The sequence below is a fragment of the Phascolarctos cinereus genome, unplaced genomic scaffold (assembly GCF_003287225.1).
Source record: "Phascolarctos cinereus isolate Bilbo 61053 unplaced genomic scaffold, phaCin_HiC Scaffold_1;HRSCAF=81, whole genome shotgun sequence".
In the NCBI taxonomy this organism is placed as follows: domain Eukaryota; kingdom Metazoa; phylum Chordata; class Mammalia; order Diprotodontia; family Phascolarctidae; genus Phascolarctos; species Phascolarctos cinereus.
The window spans coordinates 273,228,030-273,243,623 of record NW_027555514.1 but is presented as its reverse complement, the minus strand read 5'-3'; the positions used below and the strand labels follow the sequence as shown (position 1 = coordinate 273,243,623).

Below are 15,594 nucleotides of genomic sequence, written 5' to 3'. Positions count from 1 at the left end.
GTTCAAGTGTGTCATCATAACTAGGTAATCCTAACATAGCTCACAAGGTGCCCTGGGGTATAACTATCTACAAGGGGAGTATGGTGGTAACTAGGGCACCATGTTGAAACAAGAGAAATGATAGCTGGGTCACAGGATCATACCTCAGTTTCCTCCTCTAAAAAAATGAGGGATTTCAGCTAGATGAGCTGTGAGGTCCTTTCCAGACCTAGATCTGAGATCCTATGATCAAGAGCTGCTTGTAATCATGTCTGGCATCATTAACTACCATTTATAGACCCCTTAAATAGAAAGCCTCTCTTCCCCCCCTAATTTTAAACATTTGGAGTGGAAGGGGATAAAGATAGGGACTGGACCTGAGATTTCCTGGCATAGGAAACACCCTAGATGAGAAAACTCTCTTTGCCAAAGCAGATGAGCCCCTTCTCTGCAAATTATAGTCTTAGACCCTGGGCTCTTAACCGGGGGTTAAAGGATAGACTGCATAGGGTCTGTGAACTTGGACAGGAAAAAAGTTACAACTTTACTTTCAGCAACTTCTAACTGAAATTTAGCATTTCCTTCAAATTGTCTTAAAACATTGTATGTCAGGAATGGTTCAGGGGCTTCACTAAGAGGTACCTAACACAAAAAAGGCTAAGAACCTCTGTTTTAGTTGCTTAGGAGGGTGACATCTTGCTAAGGGTCACACAGCCACTACATGTGGAAAGTGAGACTTGAACCCATGTCTTTTATTGTTATTATTAGTTTATTCTGATTTACCAACAATCACTTCCATAAGCTTTTGAGTTTTAAATTTTTCTCCCTCTCCTTCCCCAAGATGGTACGCAATCTGATATAGGCTCTACATATACATTCCTATTAAACATATTTTCACATTAGTGATGTTGCAAGGAAGAATTAGAACCAATAGGAGCAACCACCAGAAGAACCCGTGTCTTTTTTTTTGTGAGGCAGTTGGGGTTAAGTGACTTGCCCAGGGTCACACAGCCAGTAAGTGCTATGTGTCTGAGGCCAGATTTGAACTCAGGTCCTCCTGTATCCAGGGCGGGTGCTCTATCCACTGCGCTACCTAGCTGCCCCAGAACCCATGTCTTCAGGGCTTCAAAAGAAGTTCTCTATCCATAATGCCATGCTGAATCTTTGGGAGGAAATGTCTGTCTATCTACCTTCCTTCCTTTCTTTCTTTTCCTTCCTTCTCTCTCTCTCTCTCCTTCCTTCCTTCCTTCCTTCTTTCCTTCCTTCCTTCCTTCTTTTCCTTCCTTCTCTCTCTCTCTCTCTCCTTCCTTCCTTCCTTTCCTTCCTTCTCTCTCTCTCTCTCTCTCCTTACTTCCCTCTCTCTCTCTCTCTTCCTTCCTTCCTTCCTTCCTTCCTTCCTTCCTTCCTTCCTTCCTTCCTTCCTTCCTTCCTTCCTTCCTTCCTTTTTTTTCCTGGCAATCAGGGTTAAGCAACTTGCCCAGGGTCATACAGCTCTTAAGTGTCTGAAGCCAGATTTGAACTCAGGTCCTCCTGACTCCAGGGCCAGCACTCTATGAGGAAATCTTTCCAAAATACACTGACAGTTCTAAAACTGCCTTCTTGTCATTGCCAGAGCCACCACCTTAGTCTAGGCATTCATATTACAGCAGTAATACTACTAATAGACTACTGTAATGATCATAATTGGTTTCCCTGCTCCCATTTTGTCCCCTATCCAATCTATCTGGTACCCAGTTGCTAAAATAACGATGCCCCTTGCCTTTTGTCACCTCTTCAGGAAATGGATCGAACAGTCCAAACTAAGAGAAATCAAGTTTAAAATTGTGGAATTCAACCCGATGGTCCTCAAAGGAAAAATCAGACCGGACACAGCACGCCCTGAGTTGCTACAGCCTGTGAGTTCTGAGGGCAGCCCACTTCCGAGCCTGATGCGAGGGAATGGGAAGGCATTTGGGGAAATGAATGGGACTCCGTTTGGTGGCCTTGGGGGGTGAGGTGGGTGCCAAGAAGAGACTGCCGGAGCAGAACGTTGTGTATTCTGTCAAATGTGGATTGTTGGTTAGTTTTGACAATTTTTCTTTTATGTAAAGGAAGGCTCAATGAAGGGAAGTGAGTGTAAAAGCCAAAAGACATCCATAAAATGTTAATTTTTTAACTTTATGGGGGGGGAATCATCTGCGGGCCTACTGTGTGGGACTAAACCTTTGGGATAGAAGAAACCTTTCTGTAACACCAAGGCTATGTCTGCTGCACAAAATTCTAGACCTTCTGCTGAATAACCCTCATAGGACTATTAAGAAAGTGCTTTTTGTTTGTTTGTTTGTTTTTAGGCAATTGGGGTTAAGTGACTTGCCCAGGGTCACACAGCTAGTAAGTGTTATGTGTCTGAGGTCGGATTTGAACTCAGGTCCTCCTGAATCCAGGGCTGGTGCTCTATCCACTGCACCACCTAGCTGCCCCAAGAAAGTGCTTTTAGAAACCTGAATGCACCCAAAAAGAAGAAGAGGAGGCAGATTTTTATCTAATTATTTAGTTCAGATGCATGATTTCATTGGGGTAGAAAACTCCCAGTGAGAAAACTCCCTCTACCAACACAGGATGGCACCTTCTCTTTGTTGCTGTTTAATTATTGTTCAGTCGTGTCCAACTCTTTGTGACTCTATTTCAGAGTTTTCTTGGCAAAGATCCTAGAGTGGTTTGCCATTTCTTTCTCCAGCTCATTTTATAGGTGAGGAAACTGAGGCAGACAGGGTGAAGTGACTTGCCCAAGGTCACACAGCTACTAAGTGTCCCGGGGCCAGATTTGAACTGAGGAAGATGAGTCTTCCTGACCTCACTGTGCCACCTAGCTGTCCTTCTCTTAAACTTGGCATTTTAGAGTTCCCTAGAACACTGAGTTGTGACTTGACTAGGGTTGCACAGCTGGTTGGTGTCAGGGGTGGGACTTGATCCCAGCTCTTTCTGACTTTGAGGCCAATTTTCTGTCTTCTAGGATGCTTTATGGTTTTTTGCTTCTATTTTGACCCATGAGGCATTTTTGCAGCTTTTGGAAATTAAGCTTTGCCTTAGGTTTGGTTCTTTCTCCAAAAAGGACCAACCTGAGTGGCGACATAAATAACTCTAGAACTTTATAACGTGCAAGGAAGTTTTCTACGTCCACCCCCACCCACTCTCTAACCTGGAGATCAAAGAACTAAGAGTCCAAATCTGGTACTTTAAAGCCTTGTGCTTCTTTTAAGACCTGGCTGATAGTTCAACGAGTGCCTGGGATCTCAGGAGCATAGATCTAGAAGACAGAAAGGACCTTGGAGCCATCTATTCTAACCCCTTCTTTTTACACATGGGGAAACTGAGGCCAAGAGAGAAGAAATTATTTGCCCAAGATCGTACAGGTAGCACCATAGAATTATTTATCTATGATGAACTGGAAGAAATCTCAGAAACCATTTCATTTTTCCAGATAAGGAAACTGAGGCTCATTCCAAGGTCACTTAGCTAGAAAGTGGCAGAGCTAAGATTTGAACCCAGGTCCTCTGACTGAATCCAGCAGCTTTTCCCCTGCACCATATTTGTAGAGGGACCTGTAAATCTCAAGGTACCAGATAACCACCAGCTGTCATCACTTGCACTGTTGCTGTTCCTGCTGTTAGCTCTTTCTCATTCTCCTCATCTTGTTTTTGATGGAGCTCAGATAGAACTCACTTATCATTATCATTGATGGTGTCTTCTTATAAGTTATACTTCAACTGAAAAAAATTTGTATTTGGAAGGAAACAAGAATTTATTAAGCACCTACTATGTGCAAAGTGCTTTAAAATTATTAGCTCATTTGATCCTCACAACTCTGGGAAGGAGGTGCTATTGTTATTCCCATTTTACTGATGTAGAAACTGAGGCAAACAGAGGTTAAGTGACTTGCTCAGGGTCATACAGCTTGTAAATGTCTGAGGCTGGATTTGAACTCAGGTCTTCCTGATCCCAGGTCCAGTGCTCTATACCGTGTGCCACCTAGCTCCCCTTAAAGGGACTTGGACTAATAAGGAACAGACAGAGCTCTGGCTGTAAATCCTGCACAGTGATGGAGCAATGCCTATGCACAAAAGCCTCCTATTAGTTAGCATTTTCATGGTTCTTTAAAGTTTGCATAACAATTTACATGCATTGTCCCATTTGATCCTAAAAACACCCCTTTAAGGTAGGTGTTGGTATTATACCCATTTTACAGGGCAGGAAATTGAGGCAAACAGAGATTCAATGATTTGCCCAGGATCACACAACTACTAATTATGGATTCAAATCTGAGTCTTCCTGACTCCTAGTCTAACACTAACCACTGAAAAAGCACACTGGATTTGGACTCAGAGGATTTGGGTTAAAACCCCAGCTCTTCCACTTGAGACAAATGTCTTGAGACAAATCTCTAAACCTCTCTTGGCCTCAGTTTTCTCATCTGTAAAATAGGGGACTGGACAAGATAAACTCTAAGTTTCTTTTTAGCTCTAAATCTGTGATCTCTATGACTTTGGTTTTTTAATTAATTAATTTATTTTTAGTTTTCAACATTCACTTCTGGCAAGATTTTGATTCCCAAATTTTCTCCCCATCTCACCCTTCCCCCCACCCCAAGATGGCATGCATTCTGAATCCCCTTTCCCTAATCTGCCCTCCCTTCTCTCTCCTCCCCACCTTCTCTTATCCTTTTCCCCTTTTATTTTCCTGTAGGGCAGGATAGATTTCTATACCCCATTGCCTGTATATCTTGACCTCTATGACTTTGAACCAGATACTCCACCTCTCTGGACCTCAGTTTCCTTACCTGTAAAATGAAGAAATTGCATTAGAGGATCCCCAAAGTTCCTTCCAATCAGCAGTGCGCTTTTAAACATTTAATCACTGGCTTTCTGGCACCAAGTTGGGGGGAATGTACACAATGCATTTTATAGTTTAATGTGCATTATTAACATTTTCTTAAGTCTAGACAATCAACAAAGCAAACCTTGATTTATAATATTTGCCAATTTCCAAGGTGTGAACAGTCACATTAAATATTTAACATTTGACTCCCACAAGCTGGTATGAAGTGCCTCCAGCACACCTCTACTTCTAACTCTGAATCTGTGATGTTCTGGGGTATCCTCTAGATAATATCAGCTCTACTCTACTGACAAGCTGGAGCAAAGATTCCAGTGCCTAAGGGAACTCTTTAACACTATTAGCTGTAGCTTGATGTTATGCACTGGTGTAGGGAGTTTCCATACTGGGAGAGACAGAGGTTTAGATCATTATGAGATTTTCTGAGTCCTCCTAGAACCATTAAGTACAACCAAAAGACATTTAGGTGGAACACCTCCAGAATATTTATTTCTCTCATTCTTTTATTTTTTTCTCTTCTTTCTTTTAACAGCTGAACTTTGTGCGGTTCTATCTCCCTCTACTTATCCACAAACATGAGAAAGTCATCTACTTGGATGATGACATCATCGTACAAGGTACGCTGCCTGCCAAGAACCCTTGGAATGGAGCCCCAGTGAGCGGAGTGACTTCCTGGATGCACAAAGGGCTCAGTTGTTTGGGTTCCTTATGGAGAAATCCTGATTTTGGATAGAATTTGGGAATGGGCTGAAAGTGAGGACTGTTTTCCATCCTCCTAGTCATGTAGCAGCAAGATTTTATTCATGAGTGACAAGAATAAAGGAGCAAAAGTCTGTAGGTATTGTGTTCATTGAGCCCCTAGGCTGCATTTTACCTAGATCAAAGGGGAGGAAAAACACTTGAAGTGAAGGCAAGAGATCTTGGGTATAGTCCTAGCTCTTATACTTCCTTGCTATGTGACTATGAGGCAGGTTTTTTTTTCTTTCTCAGAGCCGAAGTCTCCCCATCAATAAAATGTTAAATTCTGGGGATGCACATGTAAGCAAATAGGACTGTTCTGTCCCTCAAGGAGCTTACACTCTAATGGGGGAAAATCATACAAAATAGGAAACTGAAAAGCAGGAGTAGGGGCAGAGAAGCTTCCATTCTAACAAAGGAGACAACATATATAAATCAGAGCATTCAAAATAAATATAGGTAACTTTAGAGGGGGTGGGCAGCTAGGTAGCGCCATAATGTACAGGGACTCATCTTCCTAAGTCAAATACAGCCTCAGACATTTACTAGTGGTGTGACCCTGGGCAAGTCACTTAACTCTGTTTGCCTCAGTTTCCCCACCTGTAATATGAGCTGGAGAAGAAAATGGCAAACCACTTCAGGATCTCTGCCAAGAAAACCCCAAACGGAGTCATGGGGAGTTGGACACAACTGAACAACAATAACTTTAAGGGGATGGCAACAACTGTGGGGGGGGACCAGGAAAGGCCTCCTAGAGGAGGGTATACTTGACCTGAGTCTTAAAGGAAGCCATGGATTCTTAGAGTTAGATGTTGGGAGGGAGAGCCTTCCAAACAACTAGGGCAAGGATATAGAGATAAGCAATGGAGTACTGCGTGTAAGGAAGAGCACAGTAGGTCAGTAAGGCTGAAATGTCCAGGAAGGTAGGAAGGAATCAGGTTATAAAGAGCTTTAAATGAGGTTTTTAAACTCCTTAAGGAAGGGACTCTATCATCTTCGTATCCCCCATAACAAAAATGTAACAGCCTTTCCCTCTCAAGGTTTCTGTGAGGATCAAGTGAGATAATATTTGTAAAGTGCTTAGGGCATAGTAGGTGCTTAACAAAGTAGTCAAAATATAGACGCCTACTAGGTGCTTAATACATGCTTATTTCCTTTCTTCTCCCATAGCACAGGCTCTTCTTTTTTTTTTTGCAATATAAATTACATTTTTTAAAAACAGTATTTTATTTTTTTCCCCAGTTACATGTCAAGAAAATTTTTAGCATTCATTTTTACAAAATATTGAGTTCCAAAATGTTCTCCCCCCCTCCCCTCTTCTGAAAATGGTAGGCAATTTGGTATAGTTTATACGTCTAGCACAGGCTTTTGCATAGAGAAAGAACTCAATATCTGCTGAATGACAATTTTAATGAAAATGTGTGTTAGTTTTTGAATATCCTTTTTCTGTCCTTCAGAAAGGGTGATGGGTTTTCTTTACCTCTCTATGAGCCAGCGACATCAGATATTTTGGCTGCAGGTGTATTATACTTTAAATAAAACCAGTTTGAATATGAATATTTAGGTTTACATTTGGGGAGGGAATTTGCTTTGTCAAATGATTCTTTTAAGTCCTGAGCCTTCTATCCATTTCGGATGATTCGTTATTATTATTGTTATTATTTATCAACTTGTCTGGAGTGCATGACCTGTGCAGATAGAGATACGCACACAAACTAATACTGTTTGTCAAAGAGTGTCCAAAAGATCTTTATATCTTAGTCAGCATTTATTAAACGCCTACTATGTGCCAGGACCTATTAGGGGCTGGGAGCACAATGGGAAAAAACAAAGCAATCTCTACCCTAAAGAAGTTTCCATTCTTTGGGGGGTGGGGCAGCACATAAGCATTTAAGTGACTGCAAATCAAATGCTGAGGGCAGGGGTGGGGGTGGGGTGAATGGACACTAACAATTGAGGGGATGGACAGGTGGCATTTCAAGCACAATTATGCGGAAGCTTTTAATCGAGGCAGCACTGAGGGTTCGGGGGGGGGGGGGGAAGGGTGGAGAGAAAGCTCTGTTTCAGTCCTGGCTCAGTTCCTGAGCACCTGCATGGCTTTGGACCAGTCTCTTCCCCTCCATTTCCTCATCTATAAAACAAGGAGGTTGAACTCTATGGCTTTTGGGTGTTCTCTCCGCTCTAGCTCTAGGACTCCATGAACTGTCCTCGTTCAACCCCTTATCCACACGTCCCGATCGCTGCGTCTTCATTAGCCTCATTGGGTCTTAGCTTCCCAGAGAAGGTGGACTTATTTACCTCTCGAGTCACCTGGGGCTCTCTGGCTACTTCTTCGAGGTTTCAGCTTGGTGTTTTTAAACTCAGGTGACATTCAAGAATTGTACGACACAAAGTTGATGCTGGGCCACGCAGCGGCTTTCTCAGACGACTGTGATTTACCTTCCACCCATGAAATGGTTAGAAGTGCAGGGATGCAGGTGAGTGGTTCTTCCTTCTCATTCTGCTATCCTTCCCAGCCTAGTCCTCTTTGAAGGCCCTTTTCTCCTTCCCTTAATATTTGAACAGAGGTATTTAGGACCATGGGTGGATGGATGGATGGATGGATGGATGGATGGATGATGAGAGAAAGAAAGGAAGGAGGAGGAAGAAAACATAGAAAGAGGAAGGAAGGGGTGAGGGAGGAAAGAAGGAAAGACGAAGGGAAAGAATGAGAAAGGAGGAAGGGAGGAAAGGAAGGGAGAAGAAAGGGAGCGAAGGAGAAAGGAAGGAAAGAAGGAAAGAAGATAGGGGAGGAGGAGGGGGAGCTGACAGTCCTACTATAGCCTTTTCTTGGTAAGACCACACAAAAAGCATTTGCTTTAGCTCTGAGCCCCCATTTCAGGAAAGACTTTGACAAACTGGAGTAAGTATATTCAGCAAGGCAATATGGATAAAATGTGGACTTGGAGTCAGGAAAAGTTGGGTTCAGATTCAGGTACTGCCTACTTGACCTTGGGCAAACCCCTTTGCTTCTGTGTGCCTTAGTTTCCTCATTTGTAAAATGAGGGAATTAGGCCTCTGAGGTCCCTTCCAGCTCTAAATCTAAGCTTTTATGACACCATGAAGGTGGTGAGGGTGAGGGGAGGCTCATACCGTTGTAGATGGGTGGAAGGAACTGGAGATATTTGGCCTAGATAATAGGCATAATAAAGAGGACATAATGTCCACCCTCACATATTTGTTGTTGTTTTCCGTGGAAAATGTATTTATGAAATTTATGTATTTATATGAAATATCTGACAGCTCTGTCAGGGAACAGGGATTTTCTGCTTGGCTTCCCCAGGCAGAGCCAGGAGCAGCAGGCAGAATTTTCAGAAAGACAAGCATTAGGCTGTCTGGAGCAGGAAGGAGGTCTTGTCCGAAAGCAGAACAGACAGCCTTGGAAGGGAAATGGCTTCCTTCTCACTGGGTGATTTCAAGGGAAGGTTAATGAGCCCCCATCAAGGATGCTGTAGAGATGTGTCCAAGGAAAGGTTGGTCTAGATGGTCTCTGAGGGCCCTTCCTACTCTGAAATTCAGTGATTCCGTGAGTTCATAGAAGTACTGTGTGGTACGTCTGAATCCAGGCTCTCCACAGTGAAGATAGTTACTCCCTTGATTTTGGGGTGTGGGGGAGTATTCTATGCTCCTTTCTGTTATAGATATTATAAATTGCATTCTTTTCTCTGCTGACTCTAGTTTGGAACAAGGAAAATTTTATTTATAAGTAACTCATGTACAATAGATCAATCCAGAATTTATTAAGCTTTTATCTGTGTTAGGCACTGGGGATACAAAGAAAAATAAGAGTTCCTGCTTTCAAGAGGCTTACACTCTAATGGAGAAGACAACATATACCTCTATACACACATTTATATACATGTATGTATTTCTATATACAAGTATATGCACACACACATACATGTATGTGTACACACATCTACATATAGGATACATACATGTATATGGACACTCATACAAGATAAACATACACATGTAAATATTTTTGTTGTGATTCACTTGTTTTTGTTGTATCTGACTCTTTGTGACTCCATTTGGGGTTTTCTTGGCACAGATACTGAGGTGCTTTGCCATTTCCTTCTCCAGCTCATTTTACAGATGAGGAAACTGAGGCAAACAGTGTTAAGTGACTTGCCCAGGGTCACACAGCTAGTAAGTATCTGAGATCAGATTTGAACTCAGGAAAATGTGTCTTTCCGACTCCAGGCCTGGCACTCTGCGCTGCCTAGTTACCCATATTCATATACACACATATATTTATATATACATATGTGTGTGTGTGTGTGTGTGTGTGTGTATATATACACACACACACACGAGATAAACACACTCATATAGATAAAGATGCATTTCTCTCCTCTCTCCCTCTTCCTTTCTCTCTCTCTTTCTCTCTTCTATCTACATATACATATATACAAAATACAGAGCAGAGCTAAAGTGACCTTAGGCTCAGATTCTTATAATCTAGCCAATAGTTTACTAATCTTCAGACTACTTAAGAGTCTTCCCAATATGATGGATGTTCTAATAAACCTCTTCTTTGGCTGAAAGGGGCAAAAAAAAGTGACCTTAGAGGTGAAGGTACTAGCAATGGGGGAAATCAGGAAGGGCTCCCTGAAGAAGGTGGTGTTTAAGCCAAATCTTTTTATTTATATATATATATTTTAGCTAGGCAATGGGGTTAAGTGACTTGCCCAGGGTCACACAGCTAGTAAGTGTTATGTGTCTGAGGCCAGGTCTTCCTGAATCCAGGGCCGGTGCTATATTCACTGCACCACCTAGCTGCCCCTTGTTTAAGCCAAATCTTGAAGAAAGCCAGGGAAGCCAGGAGGACTTGGGGAAAGAGAGCAGTCCAGGCAATGGGGAATATTAGTGAAAAGTTGGATGACGGAGCAGCAAGCAGGCTGTTTTTCTTGATCACGGAGTATGTGGAGGGGTAAAGTGGAAGGAGACTGGGAAGGTAGGAAGGGGCTAGGTCACATGACATCCAGAGGTGTTTATGTCTGATCCTGCTGTAATAGGGAGCCACTGGAGTATATTGACTAGGGTTGACATAGCCAGACCTGAGCTTTGGGAAAATGACTGGTGGCTGTTGGAGGACAGGAGTAAAGAGACACTTGGAACAAATGAATAATGAAAAACATGAGCTCTAGGCTGGGTTCTAGCGCTGGCTTTGCCACCACACAAGCCACGTAGACACAATCTACTCACACCCTCTCAGTTCCATGGAATCCTAGAAGTCTAGAGTTGGAAAGGACCCTGAAGATGATCTAATCTACTCGATTAGAGGAGGCAGTATAGTATGCTGGAAAATGGACCAGATTTGGACAGAGAGAATCTGATTTAGAGTCCCAGATTGGTCATTTACTAGCTAGGTGACTTCCAAAGTCACATGCTTTGTAAACCTTAGCTTCCTCATCTTTAAAATGGGGATAAAACTACTAACACTATCTACTCCATCAGATTATTATGAAGAAAGTATTTTTATTTTTAAAAATGTAATATTTCTTGCCCCAATTACATATAAAAACAATGTTGACATTTTTTTCCCTTCAAATTTTGAGTTCCAAATTAAGAAAGTATTTTTTAAACCATTAAAGAAAGAGTTGGAAGGGACATCCTACGCCAACCCCATGTCTGGCCTAACCCTCAAAAAGCATCCCCTTTACAACAGAATTCTGCCTCTCTCAAAGTCTTGTATCTACCGCTCCTAACTATGGTCATTTAGCAATGGCTTCGAGACCTCAAGTGAAGGAGAGTTCCCTATTCCCCAAAGTAGTCCGTTCCATTTTGGGCCATTCCCAGCCTTTACGAAGTTATTCCTTAGACTGAGTTGCAATCTGTCTCTCTGTGGTTTCCATCTGTTGGTCCTTGTTCTGAATTCCAGGGCCAAGCAGAATAAATCGAATCCTTCTTCCAATGGTGGTCCTTTCAATGCTTGAAGACAGTGACCACATTCCCCCCAAGTTGCCTGTCCTCCAAGCCTGACATCTCCAGTTTCTTTGCACGTATAATGAAAGGGTTAGACAACATGGTTATCTCCAAGATAAAGATAAACACCAACAAAACCCTTTACATTTCTATATGATCCAAAACACTGGATTTAACTTATGTTTATTTTAAGGATGGACTCTAATCTACACATTTTTGCTACTAATTATTTATGTATGAAACAATTTAAAAGACATTGCATAATATACGGGATAGAGTACTGGTCTTGGATCAGGTCCCAATGGTAAGACCAGGTGCAGACCACATCAGCCCTGAGGGTGTACTACTTGGAACCAATCTCGTACAGTCATAGTGAGCAAAGTCCTTTGTAAACTAAAAGTGTCCTGTAGGCATGAGTTATTATTTAAAAGACCCAGCCTATCCATTTCATAACAGCAGAAGTGAAACAGCATGAATGGGGGTAAATTATGGTGCCATGAGGGGTGAGATGTCATCTGCCTTATGTCTCATTATAACTTCAAGGAGCTGATAATTTTCTGGAAACAATCTGCTCAGTCTGGCTCATAGCCAAAATCCATATTCCTTTGTAGAATACATACATGGGATTTCTGGACTACCGAAAGAAGGCAATCAAAGACCTTGGCATCAGCCCCGGCACCTGCTCTTTTAATCCTGGCGTGATTGTTGCCAACATGACCGAATGGAAGCACCAGCGCATCACCAAACAACTAGAGAAGTGGATGCAGAGAAATGTGGCGTACGTGGGCTCTCTTTCATCCGGGGGGCCAAACTGCTCAGTTCACTGTTCACTTCTTGGATGACTTTTGTAGGATGTAACGAGGGGTTTGGAGTAAATGATGTCAAAGGTTTCTACTAGCCCAAACATTTTCTGAGTATACGAGCTGGGTAATGAACTGACGAAAATACACAAATACTCTAAATCAGAGAAATCAGACATATGCTGAAATTGGGCTAATAAGCAGCCTATGTGATGATCTTGGGCACATTACTTAATGTTTGTGGGCCTCATCTGTTAAATGAGGGATTTGGACTAGCTGCCTCGGAAGACCCCTTCCAACACTAGATCTATTATAGAAAAAAAAAGAATATTAAAGAATCTGTGTTTTAAGAGTATTGGGAGTAATGGCCAGAGAGCTCACCTCTGGACCGGGAATTTGTGGATTCAAGTCCATGTATTCAGGCAGTGTGACAGGGTGCATCTCTGCAGTGAGCAGAGCTTTCTCATGTAGGGATTCTCCACATCAGAGAAATCACAGGACTGGTCTCTACTCCTAACTCTATGTAAGATTGGCCCATTTGAACCCGCTCCTGGGTGGCTTTTGTTTGTTTTCCTTTTAAAGGCAAGAAAGACAGGCGGAGAGTCAGAGTGCTCCTCTGATGAGCCCATGATGTAAGGAGAAAATGAGGAGTCCTCCAGCACCCTGCATGGATCGCTGGGGCAAGCTCATGGGAGGCCATAAAAGTTACACAAGATAGGCAGGCATAGATGGGTTACCATGTTGAGATCATAAATCCTTTTGAGTATTTGTGACTTAGGCATACAAAAGAGAAATAAAAGCTTGAGAAATACCGTAAATCTGGGAATGTTCTAATGAACATTCTAATGAAAAATGAGTTTATTGTGATGGTCAAATCATTTAATATGGCAGCACTTGCCTCAAGAAGCCTTTAACACTCAAAATTAAAAACCAGATTTCCAGTGTGTTCTGAGGTGGCAGAACTGTTCTGTTTTGGTTAAACACGTCACCTTCCTTCCAAGCTTGTTGACCTCCAGGTTTCACGTCACAATCTTCTTTCTTTTCCTAGGGAGAATCTCTATAGCAGCTCTCTGGGGGGTGGAGTGGCCACCTCCCCCATGCTCATTGTGTTTTATGGGAAGCACTCCCACATCAATCCAATGTGGCACATCAGGCACCTGGGTAAGACAGAGTCCACACCACTGAGGGGAAGGGGCGCGCCCTCGACAGAACAGGACAGACAGCAGTCCTGGCACCACCAAGACCAAACATGCCGAGGGGCATTAGTTGGGCTCTGACAATTGTAGGCATGAGGTTGTAGATTTCTGACCCAGAAAAATGCCCTAACTTTAATTGCAAATGATGCTTGCAAAATGTTCTGAGAATTGGGAGAAAGTGGGGCCCTACAGCTCTATCGTGATGGCTCCACAGGATAACAGTACCTGCTACAAAAATCATATGGGGCATTTAGTCAAGTCATGTCTAGTTTGTGTTTGTTTAAATATTGGAAGTAGAGTGGTACAGAGGAAAGAGGCAAGGAAGGAAACCTTTATTAAGTGCCTATGTGCCAGGCACTGGGCTAAGCGCTTTACAAGTATTATCTCATTTAACGCTCACAACCTATGAGGTAGGTGCCATTCTTGTCCGTCTTGTAGAGGAGGAAACTGAGGCAGACAGTGGAAGTGACTTGCCAAGGGTCTTCCCGACTACAGGCCTAGCACTCGATCCCCTGCATCACCTAGCTGCCCTGGTATGCACGTGCATATGTGTATATACACGTACATGCATATACACAAACATACACGTATATGTTCACATTATATGGCACACATGTACATACAGATATAATAAACATACATTTGTGTACGTGTGCACACACATGATACATATACACACAGACACTTGTGTACAGCATGTGCATGCACATACATATATTCACACGTACATATTTACATTAGTAGTGTATAGATATAACATACCTACATATATACATAAATACCTATGCATACACACGTACGTGTGTGTATGGAAGGGCACTGTCTCTGTAAGTTACGACCCAACCTCTAATGTAATGGCCAGGTGGCACAGGAGTTGGGGAAGACCTGAGTTTGAAATCTGACTCCAACTCACTAGCAGCGTGACCACAGGCAAGTCACTTCACCTGCTTGTCTGTTTCCTCGTCTATGAAATGGGGATACTAACAGCACCTTCCTCCCAGGGTCGTTTGCTACTGTTACCATTCTGATGATTACTTTCTATGTGGCCAGTGGTATGTCACTTAGCTCAATAGCCTCAGTTTCCTCTCCTGTAAATTGAGGGGCTGCACTAGGTGGTCTCCAAGGTCTTTTCCGCCCCTAATCTAGGGCTCTAGGGCTAAAGCAGGTCAGAAGCGAATCTCTGGCACAAACTCCCAGAGCTTCCTTGACTCTCCTGCTATTGAATGAGCACTTTGGCACAGTCCGGCCGAAGTCGACTGACAGCTAGTTTGCATTTTTAAGTGCCTGCTAATCGGCTGCTTCTCTCCCTTTCTTCCCAAACACACCTGAAGGCTGGAGCGCAGACGCCAGGTACTCTGAGCACTTTCTTCAGGAGGCTAAATTACTTCACTGGAATGGAAGGCACAAACCTTGGGACTTCCCTAGTGTCCATCCTGACCTCTGGGAAAGCTGGTTCATCCCTGACCCTTCTGGAAAATTCAAACTTAACCGTGGAGGGAGCTGATACAAGGACATGAATGGCGTGTTCACTTTCGCTGCACAAACTTGCAGCTCCTGAGTGGATTATTTTTATGAGCATTTGTTCAACACATCTGAGTCATAATTCACCTTCATTTGACAAAGAAGGCCTTTGAGACTCATACTATGGGAAGCAGAAATGGATTTACTCTTTTTTTCCTCTCTAAAGTACTCCCTTAGGGAAAAATCAAGATTGTCTAAGTATCTGGTTGGAAAGAAATTGGTACATTGGAATATTAACATTCAGCTGCTTAGCCTGATCTTCAAAGACAAACAAACACCTTCATGGATTAATAAAATTAGAAAATTAAAGATTTCTTAACCCCATATGTTTAAGATTTCACACCAAAGATGAGGCGTTTTTCTTTCTAAGTTACGAGTTTCTAGTCTTCCGAAGAACTATTACATTTAAATATTTAATGGTTTCTGGATTTTCTCAATTTATTCTTTTTTGGGGGGGAGAAAGATGTATCATTTAATACACTTTCAATTAAGTAGAGGGTTTTTGACCAAAACTGAAG

At 42.5% G+C, this 15,594-nt stretch overlaps 1 protein-coding gene across 1 annotated transcript in view; it reads left to right on the top strand.

Annotated features, from left to right (window-relative positions):
* The window catches only part of GLT8D2 (glycosyltransferase 8 domain containing 2), a 41,347-nt gene extending 25,924 nt beyond the window's left edge, over positions 1-15,423 (top strand). Inside the window, exons 5-10 of the mRNA XM_020982378.2 lie at positions 1,757-1,874; positions 5,384-5,468; positions 7,954-8,066; positions 12,171-12,337; positions 13,408-13,520; positions 14,887-15,423. Coding sequence (XP_020838037.1) covers positions 1,757-1,874; positions 5,384-5,468; positions 7,954-8,066; positions 12,171-12,337; positions 13,408-13,520; positions 14,887-15,059 — 769 coding nt within the window. The 3' untranslated portion in view covers positions 15,060-15,423. The remainder of the gene's footprint in view (positions 1-1,756; positions 1,875-5,383; positions 5,469-7,953; positions 8,067-12,170; positions 12,338-13,407; positions 13,521-14,886) is intronic.
* The last annotated feature ends 171 nt before the right edge of the window (positions 15,424-15,594 follow it).